The following is a 16520-nucleotide window of genomic DNA, read 5'->3' on the forward strand; positions in this document are numbered from 1 at the left end:
CACGGACACTATTTTGTAGAACACATTACATCAAAGTCATTGCAGAAATGGCCTTTTCAATTAAAAGTTCTTGCAAAATAAGTCTACATAGTGAATGGTTCTTGTGCGGCCATTTATTTTTGATGTACGCATAAGCATGCATAAAAAACATTTTCACAAGTTAAGATTACATACCACTTGTTGCCACTGGATGGTGAAGATATCCAATAAAAGAATAGGGTATATAAGGAGCTTGATCTTCTAGAAAAGAAATCTCTTTTGTAGTTCCCCCACAGTAGTGTTCATTACCCTTCACCAGAGTAAAGAACATCTCAGCACCAAAAGTATCTTTGATTGCATTACTCTGTAGTATACAGTACATGACTATTATTCGTATTTATGGTGCAAAAAAACTTTTAGAATTCATTCATTGACGTCAAATCAACAATGAATTTTGGGTCATGTCTAACATTTTAATAAAACTTGGTATCTGTGCTGCTTATCACTCGTTCAAGTGTTTAGCCTAACAGTTTAGATTATTGATTACAATATTTTATAAAGAAAATTGGGTGGACATAAGTTGCAAAACAAAATTTCTACTTTTCTAGGGTGCATAAACTTTTGTATGAAATAGTTTGTTCTACAGTATATACGACTAGAAAAAGATTATACTAAAACCAAAGATAGTTTGATAACAACACTTTGAAGCAGTTAGGGTACTCAAGATGAATGCTCCATTAAGCAAGATGACCAGGAAGTAAAATATAAAACTAGAAGATCACTTGCATTAATACACCACTCGGGGGTGGGGGTTTCTTGAGTCGTATACAGCGCTAGTTTGCCTCTTGCTGCATTAGCCTCTCACCACACTCCCTTGTGGTATGCATCTTTTCCGTACATACACATGGCAGTGCTTCAAGTAGCACCTGCAGTGAAATACTCATGAGTTAACATGTTAATGAATGGAAGTTTCAACCAATGCTCTCCTTGACGAATGCATGGGACATACCAGCTTGGCTAGGTGATTCAAAAAATCTTTCAAAGTAGCAACTCTGGTTGGCTCTACACTTGCAATTTGGTTGAATTCTTCTCTCTCTTGTTGGGTTAGAGCTTGCCACTGCTCACCAATCATTTTATTTAAGTCCCCCAGATAGACACTTGGATCTACAAACAAAATGTAGCCAGTAATTATATGTGTTCGCTTGTATGTAAGAAAATAAGAAAATGAAATGATTTCATCTTTCTATATACACAGTGCATATCAATTAAATATAATAGTACTTATATAATGAATCTTCATGCCTATACATACTCCTTAATTGCAATTTCTGGCATAGAACCTGGCTTGATTAATCAGTAATGTACTGGTTATTGGGCTGTTACAGCTGACAAAGTATTATCTTGATTTCAACTACTAAGGAGCCATTATGGCCATGTAATCTCGTACAATTGTCGTGCACTACCATTTTGAAGTCTATCCCTTGCTCACTCATACCATTCACCCCTATTTTAAGCACCCATGACATAACAACCTATCCATGCAACTTCTATCTTACTTGGCGGGAAACTCTACAAGCACTGGAAAAGCGGAAATGATCTGAAATTTAATATTTGATGTACTTTTAGTGTAAATTTTATACGTGTACTCACTACTCACTACCCTTGGCAAGTTAGAATGGTCTTATGAACAGTAATTCTTTAAAATCATTTATCTCAAAGCTTTTAATGATAAAACTTTTAATGTGCAATTTGGATCAGCTATACCCTTGTATGCATGTTAAGATAAATGCCAATTGTGACTGGCTCTACGAAAACCAGACTTATTGCCTTTACACAAGTATTGAGAAATGCTGGTTTTAATTATTTAGAGTGTTGGAGCCCGCCGATGGATGAAGTTACGTGTACCAAATTTCACACATTTTACACTAATTCCTTACTTTTATAACCGTCCACTAAGCAAGTAGCCAAAAACTAAGTTTCCTGCCATTTTAGATAGTTTATTTACTGAGGTAGTCCCTGTCATGATATATCAGGTGAGCTCAGCAATGGGTGGGTGGTGGAAGAGTGGTTAATGAAACAAAAATGTCAGGAGAGGCAAAGGGGTGAAATAGACCAAGATATGGGCCATACAGGACTCACAACTGGCTAAAATGAAGGACAAGGAACAGCACAGGTCTTAAACCAATACCACAGAGCTATACAGCCACACACAGCTGCCTCTTTGCTGGCCAGAGCTCCATTATGAATCCAAACTGTCTGTATGGATTTCCACTGGCCTTGGAAAATGCAGCCAGCATTGTGGAAGTGAATCTTGATAGTGTATTCATGTAGGTTTGTGTTTATGGCAAAAAATTTAACTTCCTGTAATGGGCAATAAGCCCGGTTATTGCACATCCAGTCACAATATTAAATGTACATTTGCAAAACATTTCTAATTTCTACTTACGTCATTGCTTTGGTCCCATACACCCATATACTTATTACAACGCCTCAGTACTATGAATTGTATAGCTTTACATGGAAATGCTTGAGATAAGAAAAAATGAAATATTAGACTACATGTAAATGTGAAATTCAAGCAATTTAAACATAAATAATAATATAATCTTATGTACCACTCTGCGTGGGCAGTTCAAAGGCACCGCCAGTGCCATAATTTGTATATTGCACTGCTGCAGACCGCAGCGAGTGCATTATAACTTATAACGCACTGGTTGCGGTTTTGTAGACCACAACGAGTGCATTATAAGTTATAATGCACCGACCGCAGTGCAATATACAGATATTGCACTGGCTGCGGTTTTGTGCAGCATAGCACAAGTGCCGGTGGCGAAGACCACTACGACACCTCACCTAATAGGTGGAAAGACACTTCACAGATCACTCGAATTCTTTTATAGCCTGACATGTAAAGGTCGATTGTGGGCCATAACGTCACCAATACGTATAATGTTTACAAGCAGCCAATGGCGATCGAAAAAGCCAACACGGGTGGCCACAACTCTAGTCTACATATATATAAACGTACTTATACACCATACTAGTCTGGTGCCATCTTAGCCCAGATTAAACTGTAGTCCACTTCGACAATGACTCAATAAAACAAATATATTCTAAATAATACTAACTTTTACGTTCGATTGTGGTAACCAGTTTTGTCATGCCACCTGATTCGAGTTTAGCCAGTGTGAATGGTAAGAATTAGACTAGTATCGTTTAGTAGTTAGGTTTTGTTTACTTAAAACGTCTATTTAGCTACATTTTTTCGCTCGAGAGAATCACTATGGCGATTAGTCTGGCGCTTAGTCTATATGGCGATTGAGTGATCATGCTGGCATGCTGAGCACTACATGATGAGAGTCGAACAGCGAATGCAGGTTAGTGATATAACCCACAGCGTACTAGCTTTCAATATCTCAGGTGGCTGCAGTATTGCAGGGGGAACGTCATCGCAACGTCAGGCTTGGTTACCCACAATCGATGTTAGAAACCTGGCCTTTATAAGTGTTACAGCTGTCTTGTGAGACTCTCCCCACCTATTAGGTGAGTGGTACATAACAGTTATACAACGTGCACTCGTACTCTGCCTGTATAAACGCACTTGCCTTCGGGCCTAACGGCCCTCAGGCTCGTGCGTTTATATCAGGCAGAGCACTCGTGGCCGTTGTATAACTATATAATAATGACGACCACTTTGAATGTCTTACCTGACGATTTCAAAATTTCCCTATGATAAATGTTGTATCCAGAGATCTTCCTCTTTTTACACACCAGTTTGGTACTGGCCATGCTGTTTGAAGTACATACAGTTTAAAACCACAAATTGTATAAGTACACAATATATATAATTTTAGAACGTTTGTCATAAGGTACACTACCATACAACATCAAGTGCAAGATGCCAGATAATAGACAAAAATACGCATGTTGTGAAAATGAAAACAAGGTTTGTATATACAATCCTTAAGTTTGCAATAATCTTAGGGTGGTCAAGCACTCTGAATGAACAGTCAAAATGCGCTGTGGAAGTAATATGCCCACCTTTTATAAAAGGACTGACATCACTAAGCTTCACTTTTACCACAAATTACATCAAGTCACTGACTTAAATTATACAGTTAGTAGAGTTAAACCTCCCCTCCCTCTCCCTTATATATAAAGTATAAGGAAAATTAGAAATTTCTAACCAGAGTAGGGGTCAAGAGTGCTCCAATAAAAAGTACAGAAACAAGCTGGAGTAAAGTGCACAATATTAAATCACAGTAAAACAATTAAAATTGTTATATCCTTACTGTGCATTTCCATCTTAGGCACAGTAGAGATACACCTGTATATATAACAATTTTAACTGTTTTACTGTGATTTAATATTGTAGAGCTTGGTTCTGTACTTTGTATTGGAGCACTCTTGACCCCTACTCTGGTTAGAAATTTCTAATTTTTCCTTATACTTGTTTGTTTACTTTATTTCAAATAATTATTATGATTGGTGAACCCATGCATACCGCATCAAACAAAAGAAATGTCATCGCGCGCCCCAGTTAATCAATTATTGTCTGAAAAGTGAAGTATCCATTACTCTTCGTTGTTAGCTATGTTCAACCCGTTTCACAGCAGTACAAGTCAACAACTGTTCGAAAAGCACCTCTACAATGTAAGTAGCCAATATGAAAATTACAGACGATTTCCGTTTATAGGAAAGGAAGCCACCGTTAATCGCCACTTTTTGCTGTCAGCAAAGATGAATGGAACACAAAGGAGGATACTAGTAAGTCCATGAAAAATGCATTTTAAGTACTGTGGCATGCCAAAAGGCACCTCTCGGGCCGAAGTGGCATCAAATAGCGAAAAAATCAAGCCTGTAGCCTTAGCCATTATTGAGTTACGCTGGTCTGAAGGCATCAATCAGTCAGTCAGTCAGGCAGTCAGTCAGTAGAAAATTCCGTTAAATAATTTTTTTTTTAAATTTGTAGCAACTTGTTGAAAGCATTTTAGATCAATGTGAAGGCACTTTTGAGCTTTATTTAGCCTAACCAATAGTGCCAAGTAGCTGTGAAGGATTTCAGAGGATGGTTTCTGGCCGATATATTTCCAAGGGCCACGCCCACATCTTCGAGACCCCTACTATACAGCACTACCATACTGTATAATATATATATATATATATATATAATTACTACCCATACAAAAATACCAATGGGTTGTGCCATCACCAAACATGTGCTACTGTATTTTTTTTTGCGCTGAACAGAATAACTGATATAATATCTACAAAACTTTTGCTAAGTGTACTTCATTTGTGATTGCCTGCATGTAAAATCTCTGCACATTTAAATTTATACAGTATAAGTGGTATATTAAAGAATTACAATTTTGGGAAAATGTTCTATTGCACACTAGTTAAATACACATACATTCAGTGATGGCTTATAATCTTTCATGTATTGATCCATTATTACAACAGTATGTAATATGGAAGTAATATGTACCTATACTAACATTCTAAGTTCTCGTATGAAAAGGATGTGGGCAGAATGGAGTTGGATGGGGCTCTACTTCACGCATAATATGCTAGTACAGTAACTCAGTGGTGTAGCTGAGGGGGGGCATCTGCCCCCCTCCCCCCCCCCCCCCCCCATCAGAAATTCTAGTCTGGTGGCCGCCTCCTTCGAACATGCAAAAAGGGCGGGCGCCGCCAAACTACAAGTTCACCCATCACCATTGCTTACAATATCAGCTAGCCTGGCACTTGCTGGTGGTTATCGCCAGTACATGTCTGAAATCATGATGTACAACAGTCATTTCCAGTATGAGTGGGATTCACGAAAACATTAGGATTGTTGTTCTATATTTAGACCAGCTACCCATGTGATGGTCCACTCCAAAGATTTTGAAGAAAGGCGGGTGACCTTCTACAATTGAATCTTGAGAAAACACTGATATCTGGGTGATAAATTGTTGGCACCTATTGAGAGTTAAATGTAAGAGCTTTCACCGATCATGGTTAATGTTTGTAGACTTTCTGGAAGTTTCACCGTGCCGGTATAAAATGCCGAAGAGGCAGCATGAGATTTTATCTATGCCTACTGTGACTCTGAAGCAAGGTCTATCATAGAGGGGATTATAAAGTCGGAATTGAGTTAAGTAGTTTACCTGGGATTTGGAATGGTTGGACAAAATCAGCCGACTGCGTGACCGCAAGGAGTCACATCAGGCCTCAGTGTGTCTAATGTAAGCAGTTATAACACATCAACATGCTATTCTAATTCTGCTTTTACGTGACTGTGGATGAATATGTTGGAGTACAGTGAGGAACGTGAGATGAGGCTCGACTCTGCAGTATAGCTTTTTACAAGTACGAACATAGTTGTGATTTAGTTAACTGTAATTAATTCAACACCGTATGTTGGCTAGCCCATCATTGGGTCATTAGCCTTTTATACAATGATTACGACATTGAGCGTTTCGTGGGTATACCTGTCACCCCATCACCTTCCGGCCGGCTACACCCCTGGTACAGTTTAGTGGTAAGCATTACAGTAATTTACAGGATTTCATAATCACTAACTGCTTGATACCTTCAGACAAGAGTCAATAAATAATGGCTATAAGACTATGGGACTGCTTTATTTTATATTACTGTTATACACCTCATAAGCCTGAAAGGTGCATTTAACATACCGCAGTACATACAGTGTATGAATTAGGGAGCTACCTTTGTCCTGAGATCATAGCCACAGCTACACATAGCACGAAAGTTTGACAGGGGAACTGTCAGGAAGATGTTAGGTAAAACTACAGTTACATGTACTGTAAATTTGTAACTTGGTGCTGACATATTCGTGACTGGATTTGCGAAAAGGGGTCTTCTACACACATCTAATTCTATACTTTGGAAGACCATAACTTAATTTTCAAAGTAGATACAAACCTCAGGGTTTCGTTATCAATTCACCTATGTTGGTTCTCACTACAGTCCAAATTTCAAGCTAATAGCTTATTATAATCTGAAATTGTGAATCATCAAAGTCAGTATATTGGATGTGTGTGGAAGACCCCTTTTCGCAAATCCGGTCAATTTATGCAAATTTTCAATCTATTAGACTGGGCCATATAATAGCTGCAAAAATATTCACATAAACTGCTTGATCATTGACACATACGTAGCCATCATTTAACCCTTCCACAGTAATTATATGTATTACAAGTACAACCAGCTTCCTATCTAGGGTACATCTTTTCTTTGTCCAGTAATAGCTGATAAGGTACAGAATTGAGTAATTGATTATCATATCTACCTAGCAGCAATTACCAGATTTCTTTTAGCAACCTCAGCTTAGTTAAACGGAAAATTTCATCATTCCATGCCATTGCTTGTCCAATACAAAATACATGTATTTTTATACTACCAGCAAAAACACAAATTTACAGCCTTTAACTCATATAATCTCTACAGCAATCCATATGTTTAAAGAAAGCTAAGAAAGCCCTTGTCGAATACTAACTGTACAGGTATGATAACATTACCATAGCAACATTTATTCATTGTCGAATGACAACATAAGTCATGCCCCATACAATAATCCATTGGAAAACCCAAAACTACAAGTTGTAAACCTCGACCAAATTCACTAAACTTGGTACCATTCTACGCAGTGAAAGATTCTTAATAAGATCCCGACTACAAATTGCAAAACAGGTTAGCTTAAAGAGATGTGTTGTAAAAACATGCCCAAACGTGTTTCGCGTGTGTTCTAAATACAAAATTTTGCATTTCAAGGCTTCATTCTAGCTTTAGCATTACACAAATAGCTTACACACCAGGCAAATCACCTTTCTTCTCGGAATGTGATGAGCCAAGTCTCACTACCATTAAACAAAGCATGTGAAAGCTATGGCGGTTTGTTTAGAAGGTAGTGTTATAGCTATTTACATGAAACGGAAAAATTGATGTGGAAATAATTATGACAGTTTGATATGGATGTGCCATCTCAACTGGTGTACCTTAGCACGCACTCAGTTTTCAAGTAACCGCACACTCTTCTCAGTTGTACCTCTTAAAAAAACAACTCTTTACACATTGAGGTGTATGATAGTGTGTACTTTAACACAGGAGCTGTTTACTTTAGTGTGCATTGAATGCGGAACACGTGCGTTATTGTTAAAGCTGGAGATGTGTTTTAATAGTAATGTGCACGTGTATTATCTATGGTATAACCGTACACATACCTGGTAGAGACGGCATACATATCTGAAACAGAGCTATAGGTGAGTATGAAGCGACAACTCAGCTGGGCAAAGAGCGGCAAAAAACCCGGTTTTTGGATATCCGGATTAGACCGACTAGTTTTCTTCTATCATAAGCTAAACATAGGATTAATACGGTAGCAATATATTGCAATATGGTCAGGTTATAACCCAGTAAGAAAAACAATTTCCCAGTTTATATCCTGACATTTACTGTGAGAAGCGGGTGTCAGTGTAGTGTAGTGTTGTACTTGGTTCCACAGTTCCATGTCAAAGTCAGTATAAACTTACTTACCAGGTGGTGACTGCTTTACAAGGGTCGGTGGTTCACTCGGACAGGACCAATGTGGGCGATGATACGTGTACGGATACCTCCGGGACTCGACCGACTAGTTTGATCTTATAATAAGCTAAATATAGGATTAATACGGTAGCAATATATTGCAATATGGTCAGGTTATAACGCAGTAAGAAAACTAATTTTCCAGTTTATATCCTGAAATTTACTGTGAGAAGCGGGTGTGGCGATAGAATTGCGTGTTCTTTCTTTCTTGTTCGTTGGTTCCGAGGCTGGTTCAATATCGTTGGCGAACCAGTGCTGGTTCTCGTGGTGATTTTTTGCTGGTGAGTGTTGGGAGTGTCTCTTGATTAAATTGATTGTGTGGTGGGTGTAATTGAAGTATATGGTGCGACCTTGTACTAGGGCGATGGCTTGTTTAGCCATCTTGATTCGATGTGCCAGTTGGCTCATTCTTGCGCTGTCCAGGGTCTATAACTGGTCTGGTAAGACTACAAAATGTTTCCATTAACTTCAATACAAACGCGTTCGCCGGATCATTGCCTTACCCCTTGGAAAAAGGCGTTCTCTGTAGTGATGATCACGTTTCAAGATGGCGGCCAGCACCTTATAAAACTATCACAGCAATTTATTTATCCGTACTTTAGCCATGTGGATATCAGTAAACTGGTGTAGCTAAAAGAGAAATTTGTGTATTCCAAGTTCATACAATTTTCTTGTTTCACTGCTTTTATTTTTGCATCCCTACTTGGATTGCTTCCCCTTGTTCTATTAACACTGTATAGACATCTATGGTTAGAGTAAATGTGGTGATATTTATGTTGTTTATTTTGATCTTTGCAGATATGGCAGAATCCACAGTCAGAGCTTCTTCGTCTGAGGCATCAGTACTTCCCCTTGAATATTGTGCATTGCTTCAGGATGAAACAGAACTCCATAGTACACCATTTCCAGTACATGTTAATATTGATGATTTGGATGATATCCGCTTATACAATCTTGGTGAGCTTGCAGCTGAAGTAGAAAGTCCAATACACGGTGACAGCAAAGAATTAGCCAAAGAAATTGTAAAGAAATGCGTTGATCCCGATGACACTCTCTATCGGATTGAAACTGATAAAGCATTGAAATTAAAAGATCGTTCAATCAGTATGCTGCCAGATTGTGCTTTCAAATCTGAGGGAAACCGTGGTGACGTCTTAGTTTTCAAAGATAGTTCAACATTGTTATACATTGAAGTGCATTCTAAAGCTGCATACGTTCCTACTGCTAGGAAAACTGTTCTTCTTCTATTTGGCTTCGTACGGCTACTTAAAGCTTTTGGTGTCAGTGAACCAGAAATCACTGCATTTGTATTCCCCCGTATTGATGTCAAACGTTGCGTTGTCAAAGTAAGCTTAAGATATGATTCCACATCAGTGTCATTTCGCTATTCCATAAAATGCCTTACAAAAGAAGAAGTTTGTTTAAAATTGCTAGAAGCCATAAGGGGTAACCAAGTAGTGTGTCTTAGAGCACATGATAGGCCACTCAGTGACAAATATGCAGTTTATCTGACAACACTGGAGTGCAACAGTCTTTTGAACAATTCTCAACTTTGCAAGTCGAAGTTTGGAATTTTGCTGATGAACAGCTACAAATGTTTGAAGAAACCAATCCTTAGGAGTTCAGTCAATCAATTGGCTAGATTAGTCTCTGGAGTGAGCATTTCACAAGGCATAGTTCCTGCTTACCAAAAAAAGCCTCATATGTTCTATTTATACAATAAAATATGCCACGATCCTTTAACTGATGACGAAGCCAAGGATTGTTGCCTTGAGCTGGTAGAGAAGGTGTACGAAGTCATTTGTGATATACACAAAAATGATATTATGCACTGTGACCTTAGAATGCCTAATATATGCTTTAATGAACAATACATGCCTGTTCTGATAGATCTAGATTTTTGGGAAGAGTTTTCTCCGTTCGGTCGTGATGTTGACATGGAAATGTTTGGTGGCGAGTTGTTGAGATTGTTTCCTCAACAAAATCCAGTCGATGACTTCATAAAGGAATTTATGGATGGGAAATTTAAAAAATCTCTTCTTCGGAACTCGGTTGTTTCTCGTGGTACAAGAACCTTAGAGGAAGTGATCAACAGTCGTTGACAATTATTTACTTTACTGTCCATTATAATTAGCATGCTTGTTTACTGGTTACATTTGCTGTAAATTGTGAAGTAAATGCACCACAGACTATGAAAAATATTTGAGGTTAATCTCTGCACTTGCAAACATGGAGCCACTAGAAGGGATTGCAGTAATCAATGCTAAGGGAGCAATTAATGCCACAAATCTTAATTTTGACTCAAAGAATGCAAGTTAGTAAACTTCTTAAATTTGCCTTGGGAGAAGGGTCAAAATTTGTGCACCAATTACTTGGCAAGTATAAGTTGCTTGTGGCTATTTTACTGCCTATTTACATTCTGTATTTTACAATTCCAAGTTTTTACATTAAACTATAATGCCTGTAAGTGGAGGATGAAATAGAGAAGAGAGATAATCTAGGAAATGCGAGTCACAGCAAGTGTGTGTGGTACATTAGACATGTTGCTAAATGAGTTTACTTGAATCTTAAACTAGACCAGCACCCAAACAGTTGGTTGTCTCGCAGGCAACTTGCTTGCATGCTATAGCTACTACCAGGCTTCACAAATCCACATGCTATAGTCACCTATACTTCCTACAAATTGCTCCATGAGTCATGGCTATACAGAAAGCCAATACAATAAGGTCATTTATATACTATATATAGCTACGTAAATATGCAGACCTTATCATCAACGTTAACCATGCAGAATGCTTTACAATATATATACACACAATTTGTATATGCTATAGGAAATATACATACACACAACTAACAGTTGTACAGTCTTGGGATCCCTGATGTTAATTAGCTATGATGGAAGAGCAGAATTTGATAGCTAATTGTCAAGTTTATCATAATAATGAATTTAATAACACAAATCACACAGCAGTGACAGCATTATAGATACAGCACATAAGGTACCTATATACAATCTAGATTAGGATGTTTTACTGTGACTGAATGCTTCATACCAGCATGCAGTCTCTAAATAATTAATGCTTTACTTTAAATTCTTAAAGTGAGGTAATTTAGCATATATTAATTGTAAAACAGATGTGTATATATCACACAAAATTTTGTGTGAAATTGTTGCCACAAATACCACACTGGTACATGCATAGTATTTACACATTTTTTTGTGTGTAACACACACAAAAGTTCTTGTAATCCCAACACACCTTTTTTCATTAGTTTTACGCAATTTTACGTGTTTTGTTACCACAATCAGTTATTTCATTCTTTAAATGAATACAAATACATACACACAAAAAATACAATTGTTCTGTAGGTGGAGGAAGCCAGTTGAGCCTAGTCTGCTCAGATGTTCTGATCAATGAAGAAGATGGCAGCAACAAATCTACTGATACCACCTGTCGCTGCTTGACTATGTTGCACTTTGTCTGAAATAACACAACATTGAATATCATGCATGGTTAAATAAAATATTTTTACCTGTACTGTATTCACAGCAAAGTAGCCAACATCATCGTCTTTCAGATAGCTACACCTACAGCAGATGGTATAAAGGAAAATGCTTGAAAGCACAGGCAATACCTTGCACAGAACAATTGTACATGAATCAATAGGCACACGGTACTATAATGTGAGGCAGTTAAGTCCAGTCTGCTCCATTCTCCAAATGTTGAAGATGGCAGCTACAAGCTTACACCACCATGCCATTACTCAGCTATGCCACGTTTCGTCTAAAACAGCACAAACATCAAATATCATTGTCACAATAAACTGTTTTTTACCTGCCATTGTATGCACAGCAAAGTAGCCAACATCGTCGTCTTTCAGATAGCTACACCTACAGTTGAAGAGTAGAAAGAAATATAATTGGGAACACATTAAATACCTTGCATAGAACACTGAAGTGTATACAAGTCAGTAGACCAACGGCACTGCAATGTGATTTTGGATATGGTTGCTGACCTAAAATCATTACACTTTAATTATCAAACCACAAAATATTTTCCACACCTGTGTAGTAGAATTTTTGTCAGTGAGTATTCAGGGAAAATGTAAAGTTAGTCACTACACAGCTTCCAATACCTACTGCTCTGATGTATTCCCCGGCCTCTGCCATGGGTTTCTTATCTTAGCCTTCAATGAAGTAAGTGGTCAGCCTATGGGACTAAATTACGACAACTGCAAGAAAAGTGTCTAACATCTAACATGCCGTTTACTTACGGGTTGTCAGGTTGATACTGGCTTCTCAGTCCCTCAGGTTTCCTTCCTTCCTTCGGACGTTCCACTGAGCTCGAGTGACTGAAATAGCGAAGGTACCACTTTCCCAAAGGTACTCTGCAGTCAGTCACTTCAGGCTCTACCGCTGTTTTGAACGAAGGTTGAAAGAGCGTAAAAAGCTACAACTTCACCGAAACAGCGCCAAATATTGTATCACCAAGGTAACTACAATTTTTGCATCGACTACCAGTCCAGGTTGTATTTTTTAGCGACAGCCAAGCCTGCAGGAGGAACCTGAAAAATGCATCGTAAGGTGAGATTTTGCTACAGACTATGCTAATTTATGGTGCTATAATAGTTGGCTTCGCGGAACTGACTTACGCCAGGAGACAAGTGTATTCAGTGACACGTAAACACGTGCACCTGAGTTGTGTATACGTTGAGTCATAGATCAGAGGATCTATGGTGCACCCGCTTCTCACAGTAAATGTCAGGATATAAACTGGGAAATTGTTTTTCTTACTGGGTTATAACCTGACCATATTGCAATATATTGCTACCGTATTAATCCTATGTTTAGCTTATGATAGAAGAAAACTAGTCGGTCTAATCCGGATATCCAAAAACCGGGTTTTTTGCCGCTCTTTGCCCAGCTGAGTTGTCGCTTCATACTCACCTATAGCTCTGTTTCCGAGTCTGTTTCAGATATGTATGCCGTCTCTACCAGGTATGTGTACGGTTATACCATAGATAATACACGTGCACATTACTATTAAAACACATCTCCAGCTTTAACAATAACGCACGTGTTCCGCATTCAATGCACACTAAAGTAAACAGCTCCTGTGTTAAAGTACACACTACCATACACCTCAATGTGTAAAGAGTTGTTTTTTTAAGAGGTACAACTGAGAAGAGTGCGGTTACTTGAAAACTGAGTGCGTGCTAAGGTACACCAGTTGAGATGGCACATCCATATCAAACTGTCATAATTATTTCCACATCAATTTTTCCGTTTCATGTAAATAGCTATAACACTACCTTCTAAACAAACCGCCATAGCTTTCACATGCTTTGTTTAATGGTAGTGAGACTTGGCTCATCACATTCCGAGAAGAAAGGTGATTTGCCTGGTGTGTAAGCTATTTGTGTAATGCTAAAGCTAGAATGAAGCCTTGAAATGCAAAATTTTGTATTTAGAACACACGCGAAACACGTTTGGGCATGTTTTTACAACACATCTCTTTAAGCTAACCTGTTTTGCAATTTGTAGTCGGGATCTTATTAAGAATCTTTCACTGCGTAGAATGGTACCAAGTTTAGTGAATTTGGTCGAGGTTTACAACTTGTAGTTTTGGGTTTTCCAATAGATTATTGTATGGGGCATGACTTATGTTGTCATTCGACAATGAATAAATGTTGCTATGGTAATGTTATCATACCTGTACAGTTAGTATTCGACAAGGGCTTTCTTGGCTTTCTTTAAACATATGGATTGCTGTAGAGATTATATGGCTGTAAATTTGTGTTTTTGCTGGTAGTGTAAAAATACATGTATTTTGTATTGGACAAGCAATGGTGGCATGGAATGATGAAATTTTTTGATTAGCCTGTTTAACCAAGCTGAGGTTGCTAAAAGAAATCTGGTAATTGCTGCTAGGTAGATATGATAATCAATTACTCAATTCTGCACCTTATCAGCTATTACTGGACAAAGAAAAGATGTACCCTAGATAGGAAGCTGGTTGTACTTGTAATACATATAATTACTGTGGAAGGGTTAAATGATGGCTACGTATGTGTCAATGATCAAGCAGTTTATGTGAATATTTTTGCAGCTATTATATGGCCCTGTCTAATAGATTGAAAATTTGCATAAATTGACCGGATTTGCGAAAAGGGGTCTTCCACACACATCCAATATACTGACTTTGATGATTCACAATTTCAGATTATAATAAGCTATTAGCTTGAAATTTGGACTGTAGTGAGAACCAACATAGGTGAATTGATAACGAAACCCTGAGGTTTGTATCTACTTTGAAAATTAAGTTATGGTCTTCCAAAGTATAGAATTAGATGTGTGTAGAAGACCCCTTTTCGCAAATCCAGTCACGAATATGTCAGCACCAAGTTACAAATTTACAGTACATGTAACTGTAGTTTTACCTAACATCTTCCTGACAGTTCCCCTGTCAAACTTTCGTGCTATGTGTAGCTGTGGCTATGATCTCAGGACAAAGGTAGCTCCCTAATTCATACACTGTATGTACTGCGGTATGTTAAATGCACCTTTCAGGCTTATGAGGTGTATAACAGTAATATAAAATAAAGCAGTCCCATAGTCTTATAGCCATTATTTATTGACTCTTGTCTGAAGGTATCAAGCAGTTAGTGAGTATGAAATCCTGTAAATTACTGTAATGCTTACCACTAAACTGTACCAGGGGTGTAGCCGGCCGGAAGGTGATGGGGTGACAGGTATACCCACGAAACGCTCAATGTCGTAATCATTGTATAAAAGGCTAATGACCCAATGATGGGCTAGCCAACATACGGTGTTGAATTAATTACAGTTAACTAAATCACAACTATGTTCGTACTTGTAAAAAGCTATACTGCAGAGTCGAGCCTCATCTCACGTTCCTCACTGTACTCCAACATATTCATCCACAGTCACGTAAAAGCAGAATTAGAATAGCATGTTGATGTGTTATAACTGCTTACATTAGACACACTGAGGCCTGATGTGACTCCTTGCGGTCACGCAGTCGGCTGATTTTGTCCAACCATTCCAAATCCCAGGTAAACTACTTAACTCAATTCCGACTTTATAATCCCCTCTATGATAGACCTTGCTTCAGAGTCACAGTAGGCATAGATAAAATCTCATGCTGCCTCTTCGGCATTTTATACCGGCACGGTGAAACTTCCAGAAAGTCTACAAACATTAACCATGATCGGTGAAAGCTCTTACATTTAACTCTCAATAGGTGCCAACAATTTATCACCCAGATATCAGTGTTTTCTCAAGATTCAATTGTAGAAGGTCACCCGCCTTTCTTCAAAATCTTTGGAGTGGACCATCACATGGGTAGCTGGTCTAAATATAGAACAACAATCCTAATGTTTTCGTGAATCCCACTCATACTGGAAATGACTGTTGTACATCATGATTTCAGACATGTACTGGCGATAACCACCAGCAAGTGCCAGGCTAGCTGATATTGTAAGCAATGGTGATGGGTGAACTTGTAGTTTGGCGGCGCCCGCCCTTTTTGCATGTTCGAAGGAGGCGGCCACCAGACTAGAATTTCTGATGGGGGGGGGGGGGGGGGGAGGGGGGCAGATGCCCCCCCTCAGCTACACCACTGAGTACTGTACTAGCATATTATGCGTGAAGTAGAGCCCCATCCAACTCCATTCTGCCCACATCCTTTTCATACGAGAACTTAGAATGTTAGTATAGGTACATATTACTTCCATATTACATACTGTTGTAATAATGGATCAATACATGAAAGATTATAAGCCATCACTGAATGTATGTGTATTTAACTAGTGTGCAATAGAACATTTTCCCAAAATTGTAATTCTTTAATATACCACTTATACTGTATAAATTTAAATGTGCAGAGATTTTACATGCAGGCAATCACAAATGAAGTACACTTAGC

General features: G+C 38.3%; 4 protein-coding genes and 1 long non-coding RNA gene across 17 annotated transcripts in view; 2 read left to right on the plus strand and 3 right to left on the minus strand.

Moving 5' to 3' along the window:
- The window catches only part of LOC136244716 (uncharacterized), a 32917-nt gene that overhangs the window by 8707 nt on the left and 7690 nt on the right, over nt 1-16520 (plus strand). Inside the window, exons 1-2 of one of the 4 annotated variants that reach the window (XM_066036288.1) lie at nt 13077-13151; nt 13202-13570. The exons of 1 other annotated variant lie outside the window; for it this stretch is intronic. In XM_066036288.1, the coding sequence (XP_065892360.1) occupies nt 13551-13570 (20 nt within the window). In that variant the 5' untranslated portion in view covers nt 13077-13151; nt 13202-13550. Of the gene's footprint in view, nt 1-13058; nt 13157-13201; nt 13571-16520 lie in introns of those variants that run through there. 2 more of the 4 variants (XM_066036290.1, XM_066036289.1) reach the window with 2 other exon arrangements.
- The window catches only part of LOC136244714 (uncharacterized), a 33131-nt gene that overhangs the window by 2852 nt on the left and 13759 nt on the right, over nt 1-16520 (minus strand). The gene's annotated exons all lie outside the window — the stretch shown is intronic.
- On the minus strand, nt 361-8424 carry LOC136244721 (uncharacterized). The gene is made up of 4 exons (XM_066036297.1): nt 8208-8424; nt 3687-3769; nt 989-1143; nt 361-905 (listed from the first exon to the last, which is right to left on the minus strand). Exons 1-4 carry the CDS (start codon nt 8225-8227, stop codon nt 813-815), a joined length of 351 nt encoding a protein of 116 aa, XP_065892369.1. The 5' UTR covers nt 8228-8424; the 3' UTR covers nt 361-812.
- On the plus strand, nt 8583-12559 carry LOC136244717 (uncharacterized). 2 transcript variants are annotated; one of them, XR_010695544.1, is made up of 2 exons: nt 8583-8849; nt 11942-12559. XR_010695544.1 is itself a non-coding variant. In XM_066036291.1 (2 exons), exon 2 carries the CDS (start codon nt 9369-9371, stop codon nt 10668-10670), a length of 1302 nt encoding a protein of 433 aa, XP_065892363.1. In that variant the 5' UTR covers nt 8633-8849; nt 9367-9368; the 3' UTR covers nt 10671-10780. The 2 variants fall into 2 exon arrangements, 1 of the variants encoding a protein (XP_065892363.1); XM_066036291.1 differs by lacking the exon at nt 11942-12559 and adding an exon at nt 9367-10780 and having other exon boundaries at nt 8633-8849.
- LOC136244722 (uncharacterized) lies at nt 11838-13309 on the minus strand. Of its 3 annotated transcripts, none has more exons than XR_010695546.1 (7): nt 12847-13309; nt 12637-12804; nt 12512-12588; nt 12408-12463; nt 12208-12356; nt 12106-12160; nt 11838-12053 (listed from the first exon to the last, which is right to left on the minus strand). It is a non-coding gene; the product is annotated as an uncharacterized lncRNA (long non-coding RNA). The 3 variants fall into 3 exon arrangements; XR_010695547.1 differs by having other exon boundaries at nt 12637-12782; nt 12847-13307; XR_010695545.1 differs by having other exon boundaries at nt 11840-12053; nt 12637-13285.

The sequence above is a fragment of the Dysidea avara genome, chromosome 14 (assembly GCF_963678975.1).
Source record: "Dysidea avara chromosome 14, odDysAvar1.4, whole genome shotgun sequence".
Lineage (NCBI taxonomy): Eukaryota > Metazoa > Porifera > Demospongiae > Dictyoceratida > Dysideidae > Dysidea > Dysidea avara.

Coding starts and splice junctions, on each gene's coding strand:
- LOC136244721 (XM_066036297.1), bottom strand. CDS start 8,227: ATGTATGCCGTCTCTACCAG. Junction 3,770..8,207: donor ATGTATGCCGTCTCTACCAG/GTATGTGTACGG, acceptor TACTTCAAACAG/CATGGCCAGTACCAAACTGG. Junction 1,144..3,686: donor GGAAATTTTGAAATCGTCAG/GTAAGACATTCA, acceptor TTTTGTTTGTAG/ATCCAAGTGTCTATCTGGGG.
- LOC136244717 (XM_066036291.1), top strand. CDS start 9,369: ATGGCAGAATCCACAGTCAGAGCTTCTTCGTCTGAGGCATCAGTACTT.